This window comes from Trichechus manatus, unplaced genomic scaffold (genome assembly GCF_000243295.1).
Source record: "Trichechus manatus latirostris isolate Lorelei unplaced genomic scaffold, TriManLat1.0 scaffold00230, whole genome shotgun sequence".
NCBI lineage: Eukaryota > Metazoa > Chordata > Mammalia > Sirenia > Trichechidae > Trichechus > Trichechus manatus.
Window position 1 is genome coordinate 3222691 of NW_004444166.1, and position 23118 is coordinate 3245808.

General features: G+C 43.9%; 1 protein-coding gene across 4 annotated transcripts in view; it reads right to left on the bottom strand.

Moving 5' to 3' along the window:
• Positions 1 to 345: 345 nt before the first annotated feature.
• The window catches only part of DCTD (dCMP deaminase), a 34372-nt gene continuing 11599 nt past the window's right edge, over positions 346 to 23118 (bottom strand). For 3 of the 4 annotated variants that reach the window (XM_023742987.1, XM_023742988.1, XM_023742986.1), the window contains 3 exons: positions 6994 to 7110; positions 5535 to 5631; positions 346 to 4228 (listed from right to left, as the gene is read on the bottom strand). In XM_023742987.1, coding sequence (XP_023598755.1) covers positions 4150 to 4228; positions 5535 to 5631; positions 6994 to 7110 — 293 coding nt within the window. In that variant the 3' untranslated portion in view covers positions 346 to 4149. The remainder of the gene's footprint in view (positions 4229 to 5534; positions 5632 to 6993; positions 7111 to 23118) is intronic. The other variant, XR_002825990.1, reaches the window with a different exon arrangement.

Below are 23118 nucleotides of genomic sequence, written 5' to 3' on the forward strand. Positions count from 1 at the left end.
CAATAACTGCTTCAAGATTTCAGAGACGATCACATCAAGCTGAAGGCCTGGGGAAACTTTATAGAGAAGGCAGGAGTTGCGCTCAATCTTGAAAGATGCACAGAAACCTCTAGATGATTGTTATGAATTGAATTGTGTCCCCTGAAAAGATATGTTGAAATCATAACTCCTATAGCCTGTGAATGTGGCCTTGTTTGGAAATAGGGTCTTTGGAGATGTTACCAGTTAACACGAGGTCACACAGGAGCAAACCCAAAGCCAAACCCGTTGGCGTTGAGTTCATTCTGATTCATGGAGACCCAATGTATTCCAGAGTAGAACTGCTCCATATAGTTTTCTTGGCTGTAATCTTAATGAAACATATTGCTAGGCCTTTCTTCCTTAGCGCCACTGGGTGGGTTCGAACTGCCAACCTTTAGGTTAATAGTCGAGTGCCAACTGTTTGCACCACCCAGGGTCCTTGTAAGAGACAGAGGGGAGAGGGCCATGTAAAGATGGAGGGACTGCAGCAGCGGTAAGCCAAATAATGCCTGGGGCTACCAGAAACTGGGAGAGACAAGAAAGGACCTTCCCCCTAGAGCCTTCGGAAAGAGCATGGCCCTGCTGACCCCTAAATTTAGGCAACTAGCCTCCAAAAGTGTGAGACAATAAATTTCTGTTCTTATAAGCCACCCAGTTTGTGGTAGTTTGTCAGGGCAGCCCTGGGTAGCTAACATAATGGTCAAAGAAAGCACATTTAGAATCTTTTAGAAAGTCAGAAAGCCCTCCCGACATTTGTGTGAATGGAGGAAGGAGGCAGACAGTCAGAGACCAAGGTGCCAGGTTGTAAGGGAACACTGGACATTCAAGAGAGTAACAGAAGCAACTGTTGGGCTGGGGCTCAAGAAAAAGCGTGAACTTCCAGAGAGATTTGGTGATTGGCCGCCAAAAATAAGAGCGATCTTTTTTTTCAGGCTCCAGATCGATGAGACCCATGGACTTGTTAAGCCTTTTCCTCCAAATGTGATCCTGGCACCAAAAAGTCAGGGGCCCAGCATTATCTTGCCTGCACCTCCTTGGACAGTGATCATCTAGTCACCATTAAGTGTGTTTCTCAGACAAAAGACAAGTTTGCAAAGCACAGTCTCCTTAGAGTTCTGGACCTCTCACTGAGCCTTAGGCAGGCTTCCCGGTTGATGACTTGCTGAAATTACCATTTTTGGAGATGTCTTGCTGTAAAAAACAAAAACAAATGAAGGATAAGCATTGAAGCTTCTTATTAGTGTCACCATTAAGAAAACCACCTCCTCTGCATTCCTAGGCCCTTCTGCAACAATCTGCTCCTCAACCTAAATGGCTTAAATCCTCAGGTAGATCTGGACATGGGAAAAAAAAGACTGGCACACAAGACCTCTAGTTCAATGGTCATGCAAGCCTAAACTTTTATTCATAAGCTCTTCCAACCTTCTCTTTTTATGCTTGTTCCCTTATTTTGCTTCATTTTTAATTTAGGAAAAGATGACTAATATATTAGATCACTTTCATTGCTGGGTCTTATTGGATTTCAGAAGTCTTTAAGGATAGATGCCTTAAAAAAAAAAAAAAACAAGAAAGGCATAAAATATGTCAGGGAAATGGAGTTCCTATCATTTCACTCACAAAGGTTGCCTTTTAAATGTAGTTCATCTACCAACGGTTCAGTGAGAGATGGCTTCCTTACTGTTATTTATTAGCCACGACAGGCAGCAATACTCCTTTCACGTAGTCTCACCTCGTAATGCCTGAAAGGCAAAAGACTGCTCAGAACTCCTTCCTTCTGGAATGCTTTTCCCAAAGGCCAACAGTTCAAAGCAAACCTCTATTAACTGGAACACTGACATCTGTAGAATTTTCTGGACAGGAAGATTCCACCATTCCTGTAGTGAGACCAGAAACTCAGACATAATAACTTATACTCCAGTCACCAGGAAATCAAGTTCTGCAACACAGTTTCTGGATGGAAGCCTCAGGGACCCACCATAGGAGAGAGCATCACCACCACATAAACAATCCACCACAGGCTGACAATAGAAATGCTTCCATCCTAGCCAAGGGCCCTTCCCTGCTAACCTGCCCCAATTAAAACTCAGTGTGACAAACTGGGACAAAATGTTAGTATCAAAATTTAGTGAATAAATTAGATGCACTATGGGCTAACTAGTCCCAGACATATTTATGAATGTGATATAATGATTACACATTCCTTCCTAACAACCTATAATTCTCAGCAACTTAAAAATCTGTTTTCTGTCTTTTAAGTGTTTTATTGATATCTTTCTCAGTGGCACAAATGGTTAAGTACTCGACCACTAACTGGAAGGTTGCCGGTTCAAACCCACCCAGAGGTGCCTGGCGATCTGCTTCCTAGAGTTCACAGCCTTAAACACCCCATGGAGCAGTTTTACTCTGCATACATGGGGTTGCCATGAATCAGAGTTGATTTGAGGGCAACTAACATTGATTTCCTCTACATATATGGTGAAACCTGTGAGAGCTGAACTGAACAGGCCTGCCTTGATTTTCCAGGTCTCGAAAGATTGACAGCGTGCAATCTTACTATTGCAGTCTTACTTTTCTATTGCTGGTTTTAGAGGGAAATACTTGAGTTTTCCTTCTCTAACAGGTTTCCACCTTACACAGGTTCTGGCTTTCACAGGTTTTATTGTATTTTGTTTTAGGCATTTTGGAGCAAGGGGTTTGAAGGAGGTAAGAGAGAAATGAAGTGAGAAAAGAATAGAGATTTAGAAAGAGAATAAGGTGACAGGGTGGCAAGAGGAGACAGAATTGGGGACTGAAGATTATATAAAGCCTTTTCTTAGCATTTTAAATCTAGTCCATAGAGAAGCATCACCCATCACCCCTGGGGAAAGCCCACAGCATTAGTATCTCATATTGTTCTTTGAGCATATGTAGTATGCTTCACAGACAACAGAAATGGAGAGTTAAGCATATAATTATGATAATATAAAAATGAGCATACTTCAGTGTGGTAGTTTTAATAAGGTTTTAATAATATGGGTAAAGAGCCAAATTACAAAATGCCCTAGAATATGGAGTACAAAACCTCAGAGACAAAGTAAAAACTCACAAAAATATACTAACACTTTAAAAGGTAATAATCTTTAGGATAAAGAAACCATTTTCTCAACAAAGGGGTTGAGCGTGTTTAATAAAAATTAAATGAGATTAAGGACGAGGTACACAGCGGCACCCCGGCTCCCGGTGATTAGGAAGGTGCCATTTGTGCAGATGAAGGCATGCGCAGGAGCACAAATGAGCTCCAATCGCCAACAGATCTGAAATAAACTGCCTCCAGGTGGGCCGAATTCTTCAAATTTCACTTACAGGATAGAAATTAATTTATTCTTTGGTTGCACAGCAGCCTTGGAAATGCACTGCGGTGGCCTGTGAAGGAATGATGCTGTGTTTCCACACAGAGAAGCGGGTGGACACCCACCTCTCCCATCCACTCAACCCCAATGGCCACCACTGCGGGGCATGGTCTGGGGGTACACAGAGCTCTCCTCCAGGAACAATTCATCACTCATGTCAACTAAATGTAAGAGCTCCGTGTGACATATCAAAAATAAGAGGCAAAACTAGGAGTCCCCACCCACCCCAAAGGGACAACATGGCACTGCACTGCATGTGGCAGGGCAGCAGGTGCACGGTGAGCACCCCGGCTTGGTTCCACTTAACATCTGTCAGGACAGGCTTTTTGATTGTTGGGGGGGGTTCCCCTCAACCCCCTACAACAAATAGTTTCATGCTACTGTCATTTGGGCCCTATCCCCCTGCCAGCACACGCAGTAGTAGTGAAAAGTGGCTGCCGCTTGCATCCCACGGCAGAGAGCTGCCAGCATCCCAGCGGGCCGGGGGCCAGAGGGGGAGGCACCCCCACCCAGCTCTGTGCGACAGGCCAGCAATAGGTACCATAAATCAACAGTTTAAACAGAGGCAGATTCCATGTGACAAGAGAGACAGGGAAGAAGATTTGAAGCTTTGTATTCCTTAGATGTCTATTTTCACTGTACTGGCTATTAAAAAGTTATGTGTAACTTCAAGATGAAAGGCATTAGCAGCTTCTTAGAAGAGGATAATCCCAATCTTCTGGAGATTTAATGATGTAACTCACTGAAGCTTCTGGCTCGGTCTGCTGTTAATTGAATCAAAATCAATGACAATTTTGCTGCACTTTGGCGTGAATTTCCTAAACATGAAAAAAACAAAACGTAGAAAGATATTATCTGCTGAGTAGTTAAAACAATTTGTTTACTTTGGCTGAACCTACATTTTCTGTAAGGAGAAAACATTTCCTGGGATTCACCTGATATTTTGTCTCTGTAGGAGCCAATTACAGTGCACCATACTGAGAGAAACATGGGCCAGAAAAGACTAAGACAAAACAAGATGCATGGCACTGCTCGGGTTATGTGTTCTTCGGCTCTCTAAGCTCATGAATTATCGGGGAGCCAAAGGATTCCTAACAAGTTAGCTGCACAACATGACATCCGATTACTAGTTTTCCTACCAGATTTATCTTATTTTCTAGGAAATTTCTGCAGCCAACCTAGAGTGGATGGCTCTAAATTGAGAAACAGTAAATTTTCTTTTGCCTCTAGTATACAGCAAAAGAAAAAAAAAAAAAAAAAACCAACTAGCTTTAGTGAGGAGTGATTTTTTAAATCACATTCTAAAACTGCAAAAGTAAAATGAAGTCCCTATAGTTTTTTACTCATTAATGAACCTTCTACAACAGCTGAAAATATTTGGTGACTAAACATATTCTTTTAAAAATCAGTGAACAGAAGATTATGTAGATAATTTGGACTTAAAGTCTCATAAGGCACAACAGTTTAGTTCAAGAGATTCATTACATATAGACTCTATCCCTAATGATGAATACAACAGGGAAGCACATCCCCTATTATGATAATCCCCACTGACCACAAATCCTGAAGAGGAACTGCTTTGTGAAGCTTTACAGTTTGAAAAGAACTTTCCACCGTAAATCAAAGGTGGTTAAACTTACTTGCAAGTAAAACATACCTCACAATCTTTGCCTGGCAAAGATAATCATGAAAATCTAAATGACTTCAAACCTCAATTTAAAATGAGGCTGTAAAAAGAATTCCTGGTGTTTCAACCTAGCAGCTTACTTTCACCCTCAATTTTCTATGCTGGAGCTGTTACATGTCCAAGATTTACAAAGGTCTAATGTTAACATTATACAACTTGTGAATTTTTAAATTCCCCACTACTAGAATAATTAGTCTAAGCCCTGGAAAGTTACTGATATTAAAGTATAACCATTAAACAGATTGTCTTCAGATACTTCTGTCACTGGTCCTAAAAATCTATCCCTAAAATAATATTTCAGTTTGCATTCAATCAAATTTAAAATTCCACTTCTGAATGTGGAAGCCAGACATCATAGTCAAAATCAAACACCATACAAGGTCAAATACGTTTCTTCACACCCTTTAACACTGTTCCCCTAAGTACTTCCTGCTTACCTGAACGTAACCCCGGCCATATCAAACATGAGCCTGGCAGCGGTTGCCTCTTCACTATCGTGGTATTTATCAGACATGAAAATAACCTCTTTGATACCTTAAAAGGTAACAATGGAACCCCATTAGTATATGAAAATACAGGTAATGCAAAGACATGCAGAAGCAGATGGATTAATTATCACTTCAGAGTGTGCTTGCAGACAATGTCCAGTTACTGAAATATATATCTAATATTTCTAACACAGCAAAGGACGTATTATATTTAATCTGCCCTCCAGTCTTCATGGATTTTTTTTTTTAACAAAATACAAAGAGAAAACATGTAAAGCAGTCAAGCCTTGATCCAATTAACAAACTTTCCTTACTGCAGGCAATCAAATATTCTTTATTCACAAGGCAACTACTCTTAACTCTAGAGGCTAGTGGGAAGAGTAGAGAGTGCTGGCAAATTCAGAGAGAAGTACCACCGAGCTTCCAAGAATGGCTCCACCAACCAACTCAAACCAGCTCCATGGAGAGCATATCTGTTTCCTTTACCAGGTAGCACTAGCTCGAGAGCCAGGACTGTGGAGGGCACGTGAGCTACCACTCCAACTGAGGGCTGCTCCTCCTCCAGCTTCTGAAGGACGCACAAGGCAGTGGCCGCTCAGAGAACCTACTGCCCTGCCCAAGTGCCTGCTGCTGCCTCCACACGGGAGCCAGCCGTGGAAAACCCTCTGAGTATCACGAAGCAGCAGCATGGGAACCCACGATACAAGCAAGTGGAGGCCTTTGATTCTGATACCATCAGACCTCTTCTGCCCAGAGATCCACAAGGCTCGTGATAAAACAGACACCTTAAACCACACATTTGGCTAATCATGATATGCGTTTAAATCTCCAGCTGAGAGTTTTATGGAGATAAAGTGCAGCTGAAACTAAGATGTGACAGTGTAAAAAAGGTGAAATATTCAGAATACAATGGTACAGATTTATAGCAAGTGTAATATAAGAAGAACCCAAAGCAGTACCATTTAAGACTTAAGGCATTTATATGCAGAGATGTTCAGATCTCCAAATATCTACCGTGTATTAGATACAAATTAAAATTTCATTTACAGACTCCCAGCTGACCTTGTATCTGGCAAAGTTCATTTCTCTCCCTCCCCCTAATCTATGCACAATATGTCAGAGAACAGTAAACTGACAGTAATTACATGCAATGCTGTGTTGTTTTTTGGCAACTTGCAGTTTAAGAAGTTGCAAACTAAATTAAAAACATGCTAAGAACCACAGAGGATGCAATTAGTCTTAGAATACCTGGCACCGCTCAAAAACAAAACACAGGAAATATCTTGCAAAGTTGATAGTGCAATTAATTTAGATCTAAACAATAGCAATTTAAGATCAACACATCTGCAAGGAGCTACTGAAAGCAGGTGCCATGCAAATGCTACAAATGGAACAGCCCGCCTCCTACCTGCCTGGATGATGAGCTTCGCACATTCATTACACGGGAACAGGGCGACATACATGGTGCAGCCTTTCACGTCGGCCGAGTTTTTGTTCATAATGGCATTCAGCTCAGCATGGCACACTATGGGTTTAAAAAAGAAAGAAAGGAAAACTTGGCTCGCAGCTCACGAAGAATTTACGAAGAGTGTCGAAGCTTTCCATTCCCCCCTCTGAAATAACAGACTCTGTGAAAAAAAATTACAGATGGCAAGTACTGAGAATACCAAATGAGGGCCAAGTGGTCTGACTGGGCTGGCAATTAGCAGCACAACCATTAACCGCAGTAGCTCTGGGTTCTGTAAGCACCTAGAGCAGCCAGGAGGGGCCAAGGTCAAGCATCTTCACCCACCCTAAGCGCAACCATAGCTCACCGCTCCACAAGGCCCTGGGGTACTGAATGCCCATATAAAATGGCTCACTTGTGTGTTGATATGCACACACAGGGATTCTCGCTGTGGCTGTTAAGAGGGCATGGTACAATTTTAAGAGCAAGGGAATCAAGAAGTGAAGCTAAACATTTCTATCCTGAGGGATAAGCTTTACCTCATAGTTCTCAGACCACATATACACAAGAAAAAACTCGGGTATAACCAGCAGTTTGTCTTTTATAGGAAAATCACTCATCCACTTAATGACAAGGGAAATACAAGTTCTTGATATACTGGCCCATTCTGCCAACGATGCCAAAATGGAGATCTAGGGCCATCCAGGGGCTTGCCTGAATTCAAGGTTAAAGGGGTACCTTGCTCTCTGCTCCCGCACCGGTCAAAGCCAACCCATCTTTCTAGGCCCAGTTTTGCTAGGTGCTCTCACCACCTAACCCACTGAAGGCTCTCCTCCTTGCAAGGGAGCGAGTATTACTCACAGCACTGATTTCGTTTTAAATCACGTACCTGCTTTGTGAGATTTCTGTATTGCCATCTTTTCTGTTGTTGAGTTTTCTGTAGTGCTCTCTAATTTTCTGGGTGTGTTATCTAAAACTCCATCATAAACTTGGTATGGCAGTGATTCTAAAGCTTGTCTGCACATTGGAATCCCCTGGGAAGCTTCCAAAATACTGATGCCTGTGTCCCATACTCAGTGACTGTGATGGTCTGGGAGTGACCTGGGCTTTGGAAGGCTTAGGAGCTTCCCCAGGTGTAACGTGCCGGCAAGTTTAGGAATCACTGCCTTATGGGTGCCTTTGGTATCCCCAAGAGGGTTTAATGCATGCTATGTACCTGGGTTTGACTCCTGGCCAACGAACCTCATGCACAGCTACCGCCCGTCTATCAGTGGAGCCCTGACTGCTGAAAAGGTTTCAGCAGAGCTTCCAGACTAAGATGCACTAGGAGGAAAGGCTCGGTAATCTACTTTCGAAAATTAACCATTGAAAACCTATGGATCACAATGGCCCAATCCATTTTGTTCCATTGTAAACGGGATCACTACGAGTCAGGAGCCCACCCAACGGCAGCTAACAACAACATGCACACAAGTACATTTATGAATATTTGCTGAATAAAATAATGACTGATTATCTGGCCATAGTCCGAATCACCCAAACCATCTAGAATTATAAATACAGGACCTTCAGGGTCTCCTGTAGGCTCTCCAACCTCCTACACTTAACACCTTCTTCCAGGAGTTTCGAGACCTTAAATTGCTAGTAGCCTAAACTCCTGGCTTTCACACATTTTAGTTGAACTTACTCAGTCAATGAACATTTACTGAGTACCTACTCTGGGCCAGGCAGGCCCTGGTGCACCGACCTCACCAACTCCTCCCCATTTTCTGGTGGAATTGCAGCTGTCTATGTATGCTGGGTCCTGCAGCAGCTCTGGGGTGTGGCAGGCAGGAAGTGGACCTGGAACCCTTCTCAGAAATGCTAGTGCTAATTTTAGTCTATGAATACCAAGAGTTAGGAGGTCTTAACCAGTTAACCAGCTGCCGGTGAGTCGATCCTGACACACAGTGACCCCATGTGTGTAAAGTAGAACTGCTCCACAGGGTTTTCAAGGCTGTGACCTTTCTGGAGCAGACTGCCAGGACTGTCTTCCAAGACGTCTCTGGGTGAGTTCAAACCACTGACCTTTCAGCTAGTTTGCACCATCTTTCAACCACCTGCACCACCCAGGGACTCCAAGACACGTGTAAAACAAACAGTCGCTGGCACTGCAGGAAAATGTAAAGATCACAGCCATCAGAGATTCATCCTCGCAAGCCGCAGGGGAACTCGAGCCAGGCTGGCCTAACCCATAAACCCCCAGGGGATGAGGAGCAGGAAAGAGAAGAAAGGCTCTGGGGCTCCAGGAAGGGGCATGAGGCCATGAGGGCACTGGCCTCGAAGTGGCTCCCTTCACCTCATCACCTTCCCTGGTGACCACGATGTTCTGAAGCCAGATTAATACTACTCAGTGTTAAAAAAACAATTAGATAAAATTGTTTCTTTTACTCCCCCTTGAGGGCAGAGACCATTCTTCTTTGAGGTCCCTCAGAGCCCAATGTGATGCCATGAACATAATACAGGTGTTAGCTATTTATTGAATGAATGGAGGAAATGCAGATTCCAATTTTTGAGGGTGATGCTGGGAAACACAGAAGGTCCTCTTAAATTCAAATATCAAAACTATGCTTTCCCATATAATATTTTTTGATGCGGTTTGTATAAATATTCAGAACTACACAGTTTCTGAATCTGTTATGAAACACTATTGTATTGTCCTCTTTGGAATCCCTAAAAAATCATCACACTGACTGCAACAATCTTCCTCTAATTCAGCCAAGACAGTCTGGGGCAAGGTTGAACATTGTATGTCTTGATTCATTAATGAAAATTACCATATGAAATAGATTCTCTTGGGCAGCATCTGGCAACTCTGCATATAAAGGGTAGTTTATAGAAATAACACACAGGACTATAAACAGACTTTCTTTCTCTTAACTACAAAATCACAAGATGAAAAATGTAAAGCTTCTTGTTAGAAAAAGATGAGGTCTACTTGGCCCTGTGAACACCTGAGGGTCAGCGTGGGATGCAGGCATCCATGGGACTCTTTAAAGGAACAGTTCATAATTCCACATATTCAACACTAGACGATGACAAAAACGAAGCTCAGGGCTGGGCAGATAGCATAATGATCACCCAGCCCTGACTTCTGTATCCTGCAAGCGTAGACACGGCAAACACACCCTCCTCCCCAGCCTTCCCCAGAGCCTCCTTGGCCCACCAAGCCCTGTCTGATTACCACCAGCTTCCCCAGTCCCACGGAGTCCCTGGGTGGCGCAAACTGTTAATGTGCACAGCTGGTAACAGAAAGGATGAAAGTTCAAGTCTACCCAGAGGCATCTTGGAAGAAAGGCCTGGCAACCGACTTCCAAAAAATCAACCACTGAAAACCCTATGGAGCACAGTTCTACTCTGACACACACGGGGTCACCCGGGAGTCAGAATCGACTTGATGGCAACTTGTTGCCCTGGCGCACACCTAAGGAGTTATGGGGAGAAACCCCAACCTGGGCCCTCCCACCTCATTCCCACCTTGTAACTCCCATCATGCTGTCTGTCCAGGTCTTGAAATCTGGCTTTGCCTTTCCTGCCTGGCCCTTGCCCCTGACTTCTAAGATCTCCAAGGGCTCCTAGGCTCTGACTGGCAGCTTCCCCTCCAACACTGCCCTGGAATTCCCTTTAGGCTTGATCCATCTGAAGAGACTACTCCCTCAAGCCTCAGGACCCTAGGCTGTCCTAAAAGAGAAAACTGGACAGACTAACCTGCAACTGTCCATTCTATTCATTTCATACAGGTCAGAGTGGAGTCTGGGGACTTATTTACCTGGAGTGGCCATCTACACTGATCAAATAACCAGGTAACTGCCAAATCTGTTCCAGGCCACAAAGAGCAGTCAGGACAGAGCATGCCTGGCCTGTAACAAGCTTGCTCCCAGCCCAGCTAGCCTGACCACCACCAGGCCATTCATCCCCTCACCCACCTTGTCCTCACCACCTCTGCAGGCAAGTACAGAGGCAAGTAAAGTCAGGAGGGGTTCAAGTCCCAGTTGTGCCATTTAGAAGCCATGACCTTTGACAAGGTGAGTGCTCTTTCAGTTTGCAGGAATAACACTGGCTCTCAGAAACTGCATTTTCAACCAAGTAACAGCAATTTAAAAAATACCAAGTGCATCTGCTTTTTAGTTTCTTCCTAATGTTTCTGGTTCCCTCCCTCTACCCTTCTTCAAGAACAAGCTTTCACGAACAAAATCTAAGTCTCCCCTTCTATCACCAACTGCAAGGCCCTTGCCCTCAGCCCCAACTCTCACTCGCACCATCTCTGACAGAGCTGGCCTCTCACTGCTCGGTTTTCTCCGTTTAAGTGTGTATACTTAGTCTCCATTCTGAAGAGGGCTTTCCAGCATTTTTGGTCCTATCTCTCTTTTCTTCTTCCTTTCAAGGTGAAATTATCCTGTCTACAACTGCTGTTCTGTTTTTTTCAATAATCATATCCTTTTTGTAATGCATACATAACCTCTGTTTTTTGCTAGCTGCCCTCAAGTTGGCCCTCGATTCATGATGACCCCATACACAATGGAACGAAACGCTGCCTGGTCCTGTGCTATCCCCATGATCAGCTGTGGATCGAACTGCTGTGATCCATATGGTTTTCATTGGCAGATTTTTGGAAATAGATTGCCAGGCCTTTCTTCCTAGTCTGTCTCACTCTGGACACTCTACTGAAACCTGTTAAGCATCATTACAGCATGCAAGCTCCCACCGACAGATGGGTGGCTGCACGTGAGGTGCACTGGCCAGGAACTGAACCTGGGTCTCCCACACAGAGGGCTGGAATTCTGACACTGAATCACTGCTGCCCTAATATCACCTCCAGTTTTCTCAAAAACAACATTTTTCAAACTGAAGGTAGGTCATGACATCAGTTTATTGAGCTATATAACCACCTTTTTTTTTCCTGTTTAATGAAATGGATGAGAAGGGAAGAGATCAGAATGCATCCCACATGACAAGGTTAATTACTAGTGCTAAAAACCATGTTTCAGGTGTAAACTGTTGTCTCAATTATCTAGTGCTGCTATAACAGAAATACCACAAGTGGATGCCTTTAATAAACAGAAATTTATTCTCTCACAGTCTTAGGAGGCTAGAAGGCTGAATTCAGGACGCCAACTCCAGGGGAAGGCTTTCTCTCTCTGTTGGCTCTGGGGGAAGATCCTCATCATCAATCTTCCCCTGGTCGAGGAGCTTCTCAGGTGCAGGGACCCTGGGTCCAAAGGCCGCACTCTGTTCCTGGCACTGCTTTCTTAGTGGTACGAGGTCCCCGTTTCTCTGCTTGCTTCTCTCTTTTATATCTCAAGAGATTGGCTTAAGACACAACCTAATCTTGTAGACTGAGTCCTACCTCATTAACATAACTGCCGATTCCTGCCTCATCAACATCACTGAGGTAGGATTTACAACATGTAGGAAAATCACATCAGATGACAAAATGGTGGACAAATCACACAATACTGGGAACCATGACCTAGCCAAGCTGACACACATTTTTGGGGACACAATTCAATCCATAACAACTATGTCTGTTGTGTCACCATGTAAAAAGTCTGAGAGACACTACGGAAACCTGCTGGCCAGGTAACATGCTGTTAAATTAAATGTTCACTACCAACTACTGGGGGAAAAAAAAAGCCCTGATTTGTAGAGACTGCTGATTTCCCACCATGGCCATTTTCAAGCTCCCAGCATGACATCAGGCACGGTTGGGATAAGGTGCCCACGAGTGGCTCCCACACACCAATGAATGGCCTTATCTTTACCAAAGCCCAAAGTCTCTTTCTGGTTGCAATCTCTGGATCTGCCTGTCCTCTTGGCCCTTGATTAGTGAACCACTCTGCACTCTAAGGACAGTGGTGGTTCAGTGGCAGAATTCTCACCATCCACGTGGGAGCCTGCGTTCGATTCCCAACCAATGCAGCTCATGCACAGCCATCACTGATCCATCAGTGGACACTTGCGTGTTACTATAATGAGGACCTAGTTTCAGCAGAGCTTCCAGGCTAAGATGAACTAGGAGGAAAAGCCTGACGATCTACTTCTGAAAATCAGGCAATGATTTTCACAATGGTGCAATCCCATTGTGTATGAGGTCGTCATGAATCTGGGGCTGCCTCAACAGCGGCTAACAATAACAACTCCACAACCTCTCGGGATCACCAGACCCTTGGGGTTCTCCTCCTACTTCCAGGCTGGATCCTCTCCTTCTCCTGCCTTTGTGGCCATTTTCCACAGCTTGATCCTGGTCTTCAATTTTTCTCCTATAGTCACGGACTTCAAGAATTCATCCATTCAAGTATTCTCAGATACCAGAACTATTTCTAAAACCCTGAAATCTACATTTCTAACCCCATTTCCCAGATTCCCCTCAGGCCTTTTCTTCCATAGTCTGGGCTTCTCTCTACCTTGCATCACTACAATAAACACCCTACTGCTATTCGACAGCATTAAGTTAAATAATATTTATTCTTCTCTGTTGTTGGTAGGTGCCATTGAGTCAATTTTGATTCATGGCAGCCCCATGTGACAGAGCAGAACTGCCCCATAGGGTTTCCTTGGCTGTAATCTTTACGGGAATAGATCGCCACATCTTTCTCCTGCAGAGCCGCTGGGTGGGTTCGAACAGCCAGCTCTACAGTTAGCAGCTGTAACTGCAGCAAGAGCTACAAATACACCTGAGTGCGAAAACCAGCCAAGTAGGAGTGTCAGTGATCTTGTTAGCCATCTTGAGATGAGCAAAGTTTCTATATTCAGAGTAGGAATAAGGACTAAGCATTCCAAAGACACCACAGTGTCTAGGAACTATTCATAAGATAGTCTAAATGGTCAAAAAAGACTAATTTTTCCAACAATTTACCTAGAATTGTTCTTCAATAACTAAGGAATAAGCAAAAGAAATATTCAAACACGAGATGCACAAAGAGTGACACAAATCCCGTCAACTATCCCTAGCACTGTTTAAAAGGAAAAGAATCAAATGCTGAAAATACCAGATTCATGCTTATAAAGTTCTTGTTTGCCAGAAGGAGAATCTTGTTTCAGGTAATTATAAGACAATTCATATGCTTTGGTCTTTTTCTTCTTCTTCTTCTTTTCTATTACTAACTGTCAGAATTCAGGACTGCATTAACCTTGGACCACTGAGAAGAGATTGTATAATTAGAAAACTGTATTTTTCAAATTCTCTCTTACTCGGGCTTGATTAATCCTCACTGTCTCATGTAGGCGGTTCTCTGGAAGTTTGACAAATTAACAGGATATATTCCATCCTCAGTTATATTTAAGAGATTCAACATCTTATAAATTTGACTTTCATCTCATTTGATTTAAGACTAATACAGTACCTCTTAGACAGTAGTATTATTAAGGTTATTCAAATCGGTTTAAAAAAAACAAAAAAACACCTGAATAATGCTAAACAATTCTGATTGCTACACAAATAATTTAACAGTCATAGTGCTACTCTACCCTCAACTGATCTCCCCATGCTACCGAGACATGACAGGAAATACTGGGGCCTGATAAAATTTGGAGTCAGGAAAACTAAGTTCCAATCCAGTTAAAGAAACTCTCTAGATTGTTTAAAATTCCTCATTTTCAATGGTACAGGATTTTTCTTTTAAGAAAATGACTTCCTTACGGAATCTGCCAGATGTACTATATGCCCATTCTTTCCAGGGAAAGGTACCGTCGTATGAGTCCTGAAATTATTCCTTTAAATAAATATATAATAAAAGGTTCAGCACACAGCCAACATAACCAGGTACATGAGTAATCAAAAACGCAGAAGGAAGAACCAGCAGAAACAGGTAAGAGAAAAACAGGCCCATAAAAACTTCAGATTCCAGAAGTACCAAACACAGTTTATAAAAAGAACTGTTATGTTTAATAAAATAAAGGACAAGCTAGATCTCTCCAAACTATAAAAAGAGATAAGGCAAAATTGTAAAAGAACCAAATAGAACCTCTAGAAACAAAAATACAATAACTAAAATTAAAAATGGAGACTTCAATTTCCAGCCAGAATGGAGTAACTGGTATCGCACAGGCCCTCTCTCCCTGATACAACCAATTATAAATTTGTGGACAAAATATATGAAGAAACTGGTTGCAGGAAGTGGTCAAAAGCAGTGCTAGACTGTGATTCTCGAAAGAAGAGAAAGTCACGAGATGGCTACTGGAATCACCCAACTCTCTGCCTAAGACTATCTGCCAACCACGTGCACACAACTGCAGCCAGAGTAGAACATGGCAGTCCTGTTGGGAAGACAAAGACGAGAACTCAGGGCAGAAGAACTGGTTGGAATCTGTAGGGTGGGAAACTGGAGAGGAAGAAACTGGAGAGAGTAGGTCCCAGATGTCCACGTAGGAGTACCCTGTGATAACAGGCTGGGGGCTGGGCTGTACATCTGTAGGAGAAGATCACCTGAGGCTTGACAGGGAGTAGCTGCTATGAGGCAGTAGCTGCTATTGGTTGAGAGCATAACAGAGTTAGTAGAGGTCAAGAAGTGTTAGAGGGGAGAGCAGTGCTGAGAGAGTGAAGAGATCATGAAAACACCTCGTTAACACACCTGGCGTACATCTGTGAAAACAGAAAAGCCACCTTAGTTATGAATAAGCACCATACCCTAGAGCGGAGAGTTAGGAGTCCATAACATCAAAACTTGCTTCATAATAACATTAAGACATTATTTGCCTGTTTCACTGTATTCACATTTGCATTCAAGGGACAGAAGCAATGGTAGATAAAACTACCGGTAACTTAGTACAAATCAAGGCAGTGACAGCAAACTAGTAATTCACTACTATGCATTCACAGTAATTGAGAAAAAAAAGCAGCTTCACTTCAAAGCTAATTATGTTGTTGTGTGCCCTCCAGTCGATTCCGACTTATGGCAACCCTATAAGACAGAGAACTACCTCATAAGGTTTTCTAAGCTAAAATCTTTTATAAGAACAGATCGCCAGGTCTTTGATGAGGTATTAAATGTCCTTGATGAAGTAGTAAATATTATTAATTTTATTAAATCTTGACCCTTGGATACACGTCTTTTTAATATTGTGTGAAGAATTGCTGCATATCAAAGACAATGGCTGTCTCATGGAAAAAGGCTGTGTGACTACTGGAGTTACAAACTGAACTAACCACTGTCATGAAGCACCACTTTTATTAAAAGAACAACAGACAGAAGACTATGGTTATTCAGATTTGGGCATTTGACAGACATGTTTTAAAAAATATCAATGGTAAAATTTGAGCTTTCAAGCAAAAATTAGAATTTTGTGTAGTTTTTATCTGCCTACAGGAACTTAAGCTTCCAAATACTTAAGCCTTCTCTGCTGACATCAGTGTGCTAATAACATGTAATTTTTTTTTTTTAATCTAATAAAATGTGTCTATGTTTTGAAAAAGAAAATGACTTCCTCAGGCCTGAGAGGTATTCTGCCAGGGCTGGCCTGAAAAGTTAGGCAGTCTGGTGTGGCAGCTCTGGTAGGGCTTGGGTGAGAAGGCCAGACACAGGACACCTGTTGTGACTTTGCATGGACCCGTCTGCCCTCTGCCAACTCTCCGGGCTGGGTTTTACACACCTCAGCACATCTCTGGGGAACCGCTCCTCTGGCCCGCTCTGACTGATGCCCGTGAAGGTTCCAGGGCCGAGCAGCCATCTACATTCAAAGCAGGGACAGTTCAGTTCATGACAAGACAGAGGGTCAGGGCTCAAGAGCCAAGAAGCATCTGCTCACAGCCTTCTGGAATGAAAAGGTGGGAAGTTCGTCTTCTACTCTTTTGACCGGATCTTCATCCTCCAAAATGGGCATGAAATGGGGTGCCAAAGTTCAAGGTTGGCCTGTGCATTTTAAAACCTCAGTGTTAATTTTTACAAGATAATCCACTTCTATTCTGATGACAAAGCTTTCTGCCACTATTTCTTAAAATTAGGGTCTAAGTGTTTTTACTTCTGGGGTCCTACAGGTATTGAGGCGCTAAATCTGGGTGCATCTCTCTCTCTAGCATGAACAGCCCCTCCCTGCCCTGACAGCCAAACTGATGGAATACTTCCACTGAGGGAGGGGCGCGAGCCGCACCTCTAACACAGCCATTTAAGGAAATGCCTCACTGCTTCTGGGGCTAAGATGGAATTTCAACTACTTGTTTCTTAATTATTGAAAGATATCCTGTCAGGGCCTCATATGTCACTGCCAGCCTCCAAAGTGCCTATCCTTCAAGACAATAATTTAGCAAAAGAGTAGCCCCTAATTTAAGGTCCCCCACAATCCACCACCACCCTAAACCCACCCCCTCAAGGTTATAAAGTGGTCACTATTATGGCTACCCCAAATCCAAAGCAAACATTTATAGAAGCTTGGCCTCACACAATGTCACTCCTCTACCTTATCACCCCTACATGAAGTTTATATACCTGCAACATAGCAACTGGATTAATTATCATGGTTTTCAAATGACTTTCATCAAAAAGAGGGGTGGAGGAGAGAAGGAGAACCAATTTGGAAATCGTCAGACCACAAAGCCAATCCCAAACAAACAGGCTTTGTCAACCTCAACCACTAGTCTCCCTCTCTCCTCAGACTCTGCTCCCCACCCTCCCCCAGAGCTCCTGCCCCTCCTCCTCCCTGACAGCTCCTGGAGCACTACCATCCCTACTTCACTCCTGTGGCTTCTCAGAGGTGCGTCCCCTGAGTGCTGGGCTGAAGCAGGGGGAGAAAACGGTTTAAAACTAAAGACGTTTCACACACTGTGCTAAGCTCTGGTTGCTCACAGGTCTGGGCACCAGGGCTGCAAAGAGGAATGAGGTAGCCGGGTCCCTGCGGACTCGCACCCCGACAGGCAGGAGACACCCAAGCACAGAAACAACCAGAGCACCCCGCAAAAGCCACAAACACTACAGAAGAGGCATAAAGTCAAGTATTAGGAAAATTCAGGGGATGAATGGTTAAACACAGTTTGTAGGTAGATGGGGGGCAGAATCTGCAGGTAACATTGTTTCCGCAGAAAAAGGTATTTGGACTACAAACAGCTTTTCAGAACAAAAGGGTCTAGACCCTAGGATTTGCCTACACAAAGGTAATGCCTTGTTCAAGTCCCAGCCTCTAAATGTGACTCATTTACTCAACTATAAATAGGAATAATAATACCCTCCTTCCCATCTCATTGGTTGACAGTGAAGATTCCATGGGGAAAGGGTAGAAAAAATCTTTTTAAGCGTAGTTATCATTTACATGGTTACCCACAGTCAGGACTGGGCTTGTTTTCTAGTTGTTGAAAGGGCAGCCTTTGCTCTAGCTGGTCCTTCCTGTGACGAGGATCGGGGGAGTCAGCTGCCAAGGACAGGGTCTTCCAGAGCAGACAGGATGGCACCTCTACCTCACTGGACCACACTCCAACCAGTCCACTACTGTGCTTAGAACCAAGACACAACTGCCCCCAGCCCCAACCCCTTCAATACTCAGTGGCCTTAAACCCCACTAAACCAGTGGCTGTAGAGTCAACTCCAACTCATGGCGACCTCACGTGTCACAGTAGAACTGTTTTCCCCAGGGTTCTTAATAGCTGATTTTTCAGAAGTAGATCACCAGGCCTTTCTTCTGAGGTGCCTCTGGGTGGACTCAAACCTCCAATCTTTCGGTTAGCAGCTGAGCACATTAACAGTTTGCATCACCCCAGACCAGACCTGCTGCTGCTGAGTCGATTCTGACTTATGGAGACCCCACGTGTTACCGAGTAGAATTACGCTCCATAGGATTTTCTTGGCTGTAATCTTTACGGAAACAGATTGCCAGGCCTTTCTTTTTTTAAAATTTTCTTGTGCTTGAGGTGAAAATTTACAACCCAATTCCTCATTCAAAAATTTATACACATATTGTTTTATGACATTGGTTGTAATCCCCATAATGTGACAGCACGCTCCCCCTTTCCATCCCGGGTTCCCAGTGTCCATTTATCCAGTTCCTGTCCCTTCCTGCCTTTTCATCTTGCTTTCGGACAAAAGGCCTTTCTTCTGTAGCACAGCTGGGTGGGTTCAAACCAACAACATTTAGGTTAGTAGTCAAGCGCAGACCATTCGTGCTACCCAGGGACTCGGGCACACAATTCCAGCAGGGAGATGTTTTTATTACGGTGAAATTTTGGTGTGAAAATAAAAGGAGATAAAAGTGATGATTTAGGGGCTCCCCTCCCCCACGTGGGGAGGGTACGCCCAGCCCCATGACAGAAAAATGTGTCACCACCTTGTTACAACCTCTGCCCAGAGAGAGAAAATGAGAATAAACGGATCTGGCCTGGGCTGGGCAGAGTTGCTCACTTCAAAGGCAGCCAAATCTTCCAGACTTGGGCGAAGCAGCGACTCCTGGGGTGCTCCATCTGCAGTGGCCCAGGCGCACCAAATGCTGCAGCGTTAACTTGTCTCCACTCTTGGGGCTCTGCCTCTGGACTTGTCGGAAGGACCCCCAATTCTTGAGCCATCCCGCAGCTCTGCCTTTCCCCTGCTTCCTCCTCACCACACCTACTTAGGCCATAGGCCTGCCTGGCACACAGACTCTGCCTCCACCACCTACTGGTTATACGCCCCAAAGCCTCTTGTTAAGCCTCAACCTCCTGACCTGCGAAATGGAGAGAGAAAAACACTTGCCTCTCAGAACGTTACAAAGGCTGAAATGTGTTAAGAGCAAGCACAGGAGATCCACCTGACAAATGTTCTCACTCCTTTGACCTCTCCTGCCTGGGCTGCCGACCCGAGATCAGGCGGCCCTGGACTAACTGCACGGTTCAGCCTGACTGCCAGAGTACCCATTTATTTTCTCTCCTCCTTGGTTCCCCACCCCTGCCCCTGTGCTCACTGCCTCTTGCTAAGGCTGCTGGCAGCAACGCCTGGCACCCAGGGGAGCCACTTAGCCCCAATGGTAGTGCTTAGGGCTAAAGAGATTTCTGACTGTGGTGCTTCCATTATTGATAATAAAGCCCCCAGAACTCTAATTACATTGCTTCCCTATGTGCTACGGGCACACAATCAGGTCAGGAGGAGGAGGGTCTGGAAATACTGCATTTCACGGACAGGCAAGCCATGCCAACTCCCTTCCTCCTGTTCATGGGAAACACAGTTGACGGCTAAAATGTACTGAGAAAGAAAAAAAAAAAAAAAAAAACCACCAATAGAAGCAGGTCGCTAATCATTGTTTGACAATTTTGTAATGCAAATACACACCTATAAAGCTTAAAAGCTTCCCTCTCTGGTTAATAGCTTTTTAATGGGAACCTGGGCTGTGCAGTGAGCACTGGAATGGGAGTCAGGTATGTGGCCTTGTTAATTCCAGCTCCACAAGGCAGGCCTCAGGCAACTCCCTGATTCTGTGTCAGCATGGAGTATTCTTAGTATTCTCAGATAAGATTACCAGCTATGGCACTGCCCTATATTTCTAGGACTTTCCCAGTCTCCAGAAGGCCGCCTCCCACTCCACACAACAATCACTTCTTCCTTTCTCCACAAGGCTGAAGCCTGCTCATGTGCCTCCTCCCTCCTCTGGCAGCTGACAACCCTGTTTCATCCTTCACTGAAAATGTTGTCATGTCAGATTCCCAGCTACACCTCCATGAACCCTCCCCTCAGTGTCCCTCCTCTTGTTCCTAACCAGTGTGCTTGGGATGCCATCCCCCCCATATCCTCAAAGACTTTCTCCTTTTTCCCTTATTTGATTCATCAATCTCTCTCTTATCGGATTATTCCCATCAGCCAACAAACGTACACCCAATTCTCCCATCTTATAAGCACTACAAACAAACCTTTCTCTTGACCCCATCTGCCTCTCTAGCCACCATACTATCATTCTGCTCTCTTTACGGCCAAACACCTCAAACCCATTATCTCTATATGTTGTCCCCACTTTCTCACCTTCTGTTCATCCTTCAACTGGCTCCAATTTGTTATCCAACCCTACTACTCCATCGAAACTGCTCTCTACAAGGTTAACAATGACCTCCATGCTGCTAAACCCTGCTTATACCTCAACAGCATCTGACACAGCTGGCCACACCCTCAACACACTCTTCTGTATGTTTCAAGATGTCATACTCCTTTTTTGCAGTCTCTCCTCCTTTAGTCATCCTCGAAATGTTGGAGTTTCAGCGATCATGCTAGGGTCTTCTCCTCTTGCCTATGCACACCCTCCCTGGATCACTGTCGATTTCCAGGGCACTGATGTCATCCAAATGCCAACGATGCCTATATGGACACCTCCTGCCTGGACTTCTCCCCTCACTCGCCTAATGCCTGTACTGAGAGCCCAAACTTCAGATCTTCCCCCAAACCTTGCTACTCCTGCAATCTTCTCCACGGTGGTATGCCTACATAGGTGCTCAGGCCAGAAAGGACTGAGGAGAGTCAATCTCCATCCCTCAACCCATATCACTCAGCCCTCTTCGTGTTGCCTCCAAAATACATCCTATACTAGCCATTCCTCTCCATCTCCCAGCCCCCTTTCCCTAACGCCCAACCTCCCTCACCCAACACTCCAAGTGCCTCACAGCTTAGGGATCCCTGTTTCCACTCTTGCCCTTGAACAATCCATTTTCCAAACAACCAAAACAATCTTTAAAATCCAAACTTCTTACCCTACAAAGTCCCCAACCTCACCTTATTATTCCACTCCTCACCCTCTAAGCTTAAGCCAAATTCTTTCCACTGCACATAATGTCCCAATTGCTCTCCTACCTTAAGGACTTCACCCAAGCACTCTCTCTGCTTAGAAAGCTCTTCCCATCCCCAGTCACCAACACTCCCGTCTTTACCTGATGGGACCCATCTAATCCTTGAGATCTCAGCTTAAAAGTCAATTCCTCAGAAAGGAATATTCAATAATATCTATGTTTTCTTCCTTAACGTCTACTTCTTCCAGTATTAGACTGCTAACTGCAGAGACCATGTGCATTTTATTTACCAGTGCATATGATACATGTAACAAACCAAAACCAAACCACTTACTGTCAAATCGATTCCAACTCATGGTGACCTCACGTTTCAGAGTAGAACTTGCTCCATACGGTTTTCAATGGCTATGATCTTTTTAAAGTAGACCACTGTCATGGATTGAGTTGTGTTCCCCAAAAATACCTGTCACCTTGACTGGGTCATGATTCCCAGTGTTGTATGATTGTATAATCTGATGTGATTTCCTTATGTGCTGTAAACTCTATCACTATGATGAGGTCATATGTGATCTCCTTATGTGTTGTAAATTCTATCACTGTGATGAGGTTATACTGATGAGGTTTACTAGATAGTGTCTTAATGCAATCTCTTTTAAGATATAAAAGAGAGAAGTGAGCAGAGACACATGGGAACCTCATAACACCAAGAAAGCAGTGCCAGGAGCAGAGCATGTTCTTTGGACCTGGGGTCCCTGCGTGAAGAAGCTCCTAGTCCAGGGGAACATTGATGAGAAGGCTGACAGAGAGAGAAAGCCTTCCCCTGGAGCTGATGCCTTGAATTTGGACTTTCAGCCTACTTCACTGTAGGGAACTAAACTTCTCTTTGTTAAAACTATCCACTTGTGGTATTTCTGTTAGAGCAGCACTAGATGACTAAGACAATCACCAAACCTTTCTTCTGAGGCACCTCTGGGTGGATCTGAATACAGGTGATGCCCTATAAGTATCTGCTGAATGAATGAATGACTACATGTGAAAGTACTCTAAAAACTGTGATGCATTATAAAATATGGTTATAATTTTTAAAAAGGAAGCAAGATGACTCAAGAGAGCTGCTCCATTTCCAACAGATAACTGAAGCTGGTTAAAATATTCCTAAAAAGTATTAACTCATTTACAGAAGGAAAAACGACAAAGAGGAATTCTGCTTCCCTATATTCACCTAAATTCAAAATTAATGGCATTTTGAACAAAGTCTTTTAATTGCAGAATTGAAAAATTCATGCTCAGTTATCATATTCAATATTTTAAATTTACTATGGCATCTATCATTTGAAAGAAGCACAGAGATAAAATTTACACCTCCTCTAATTGGCTGGCACCTACCT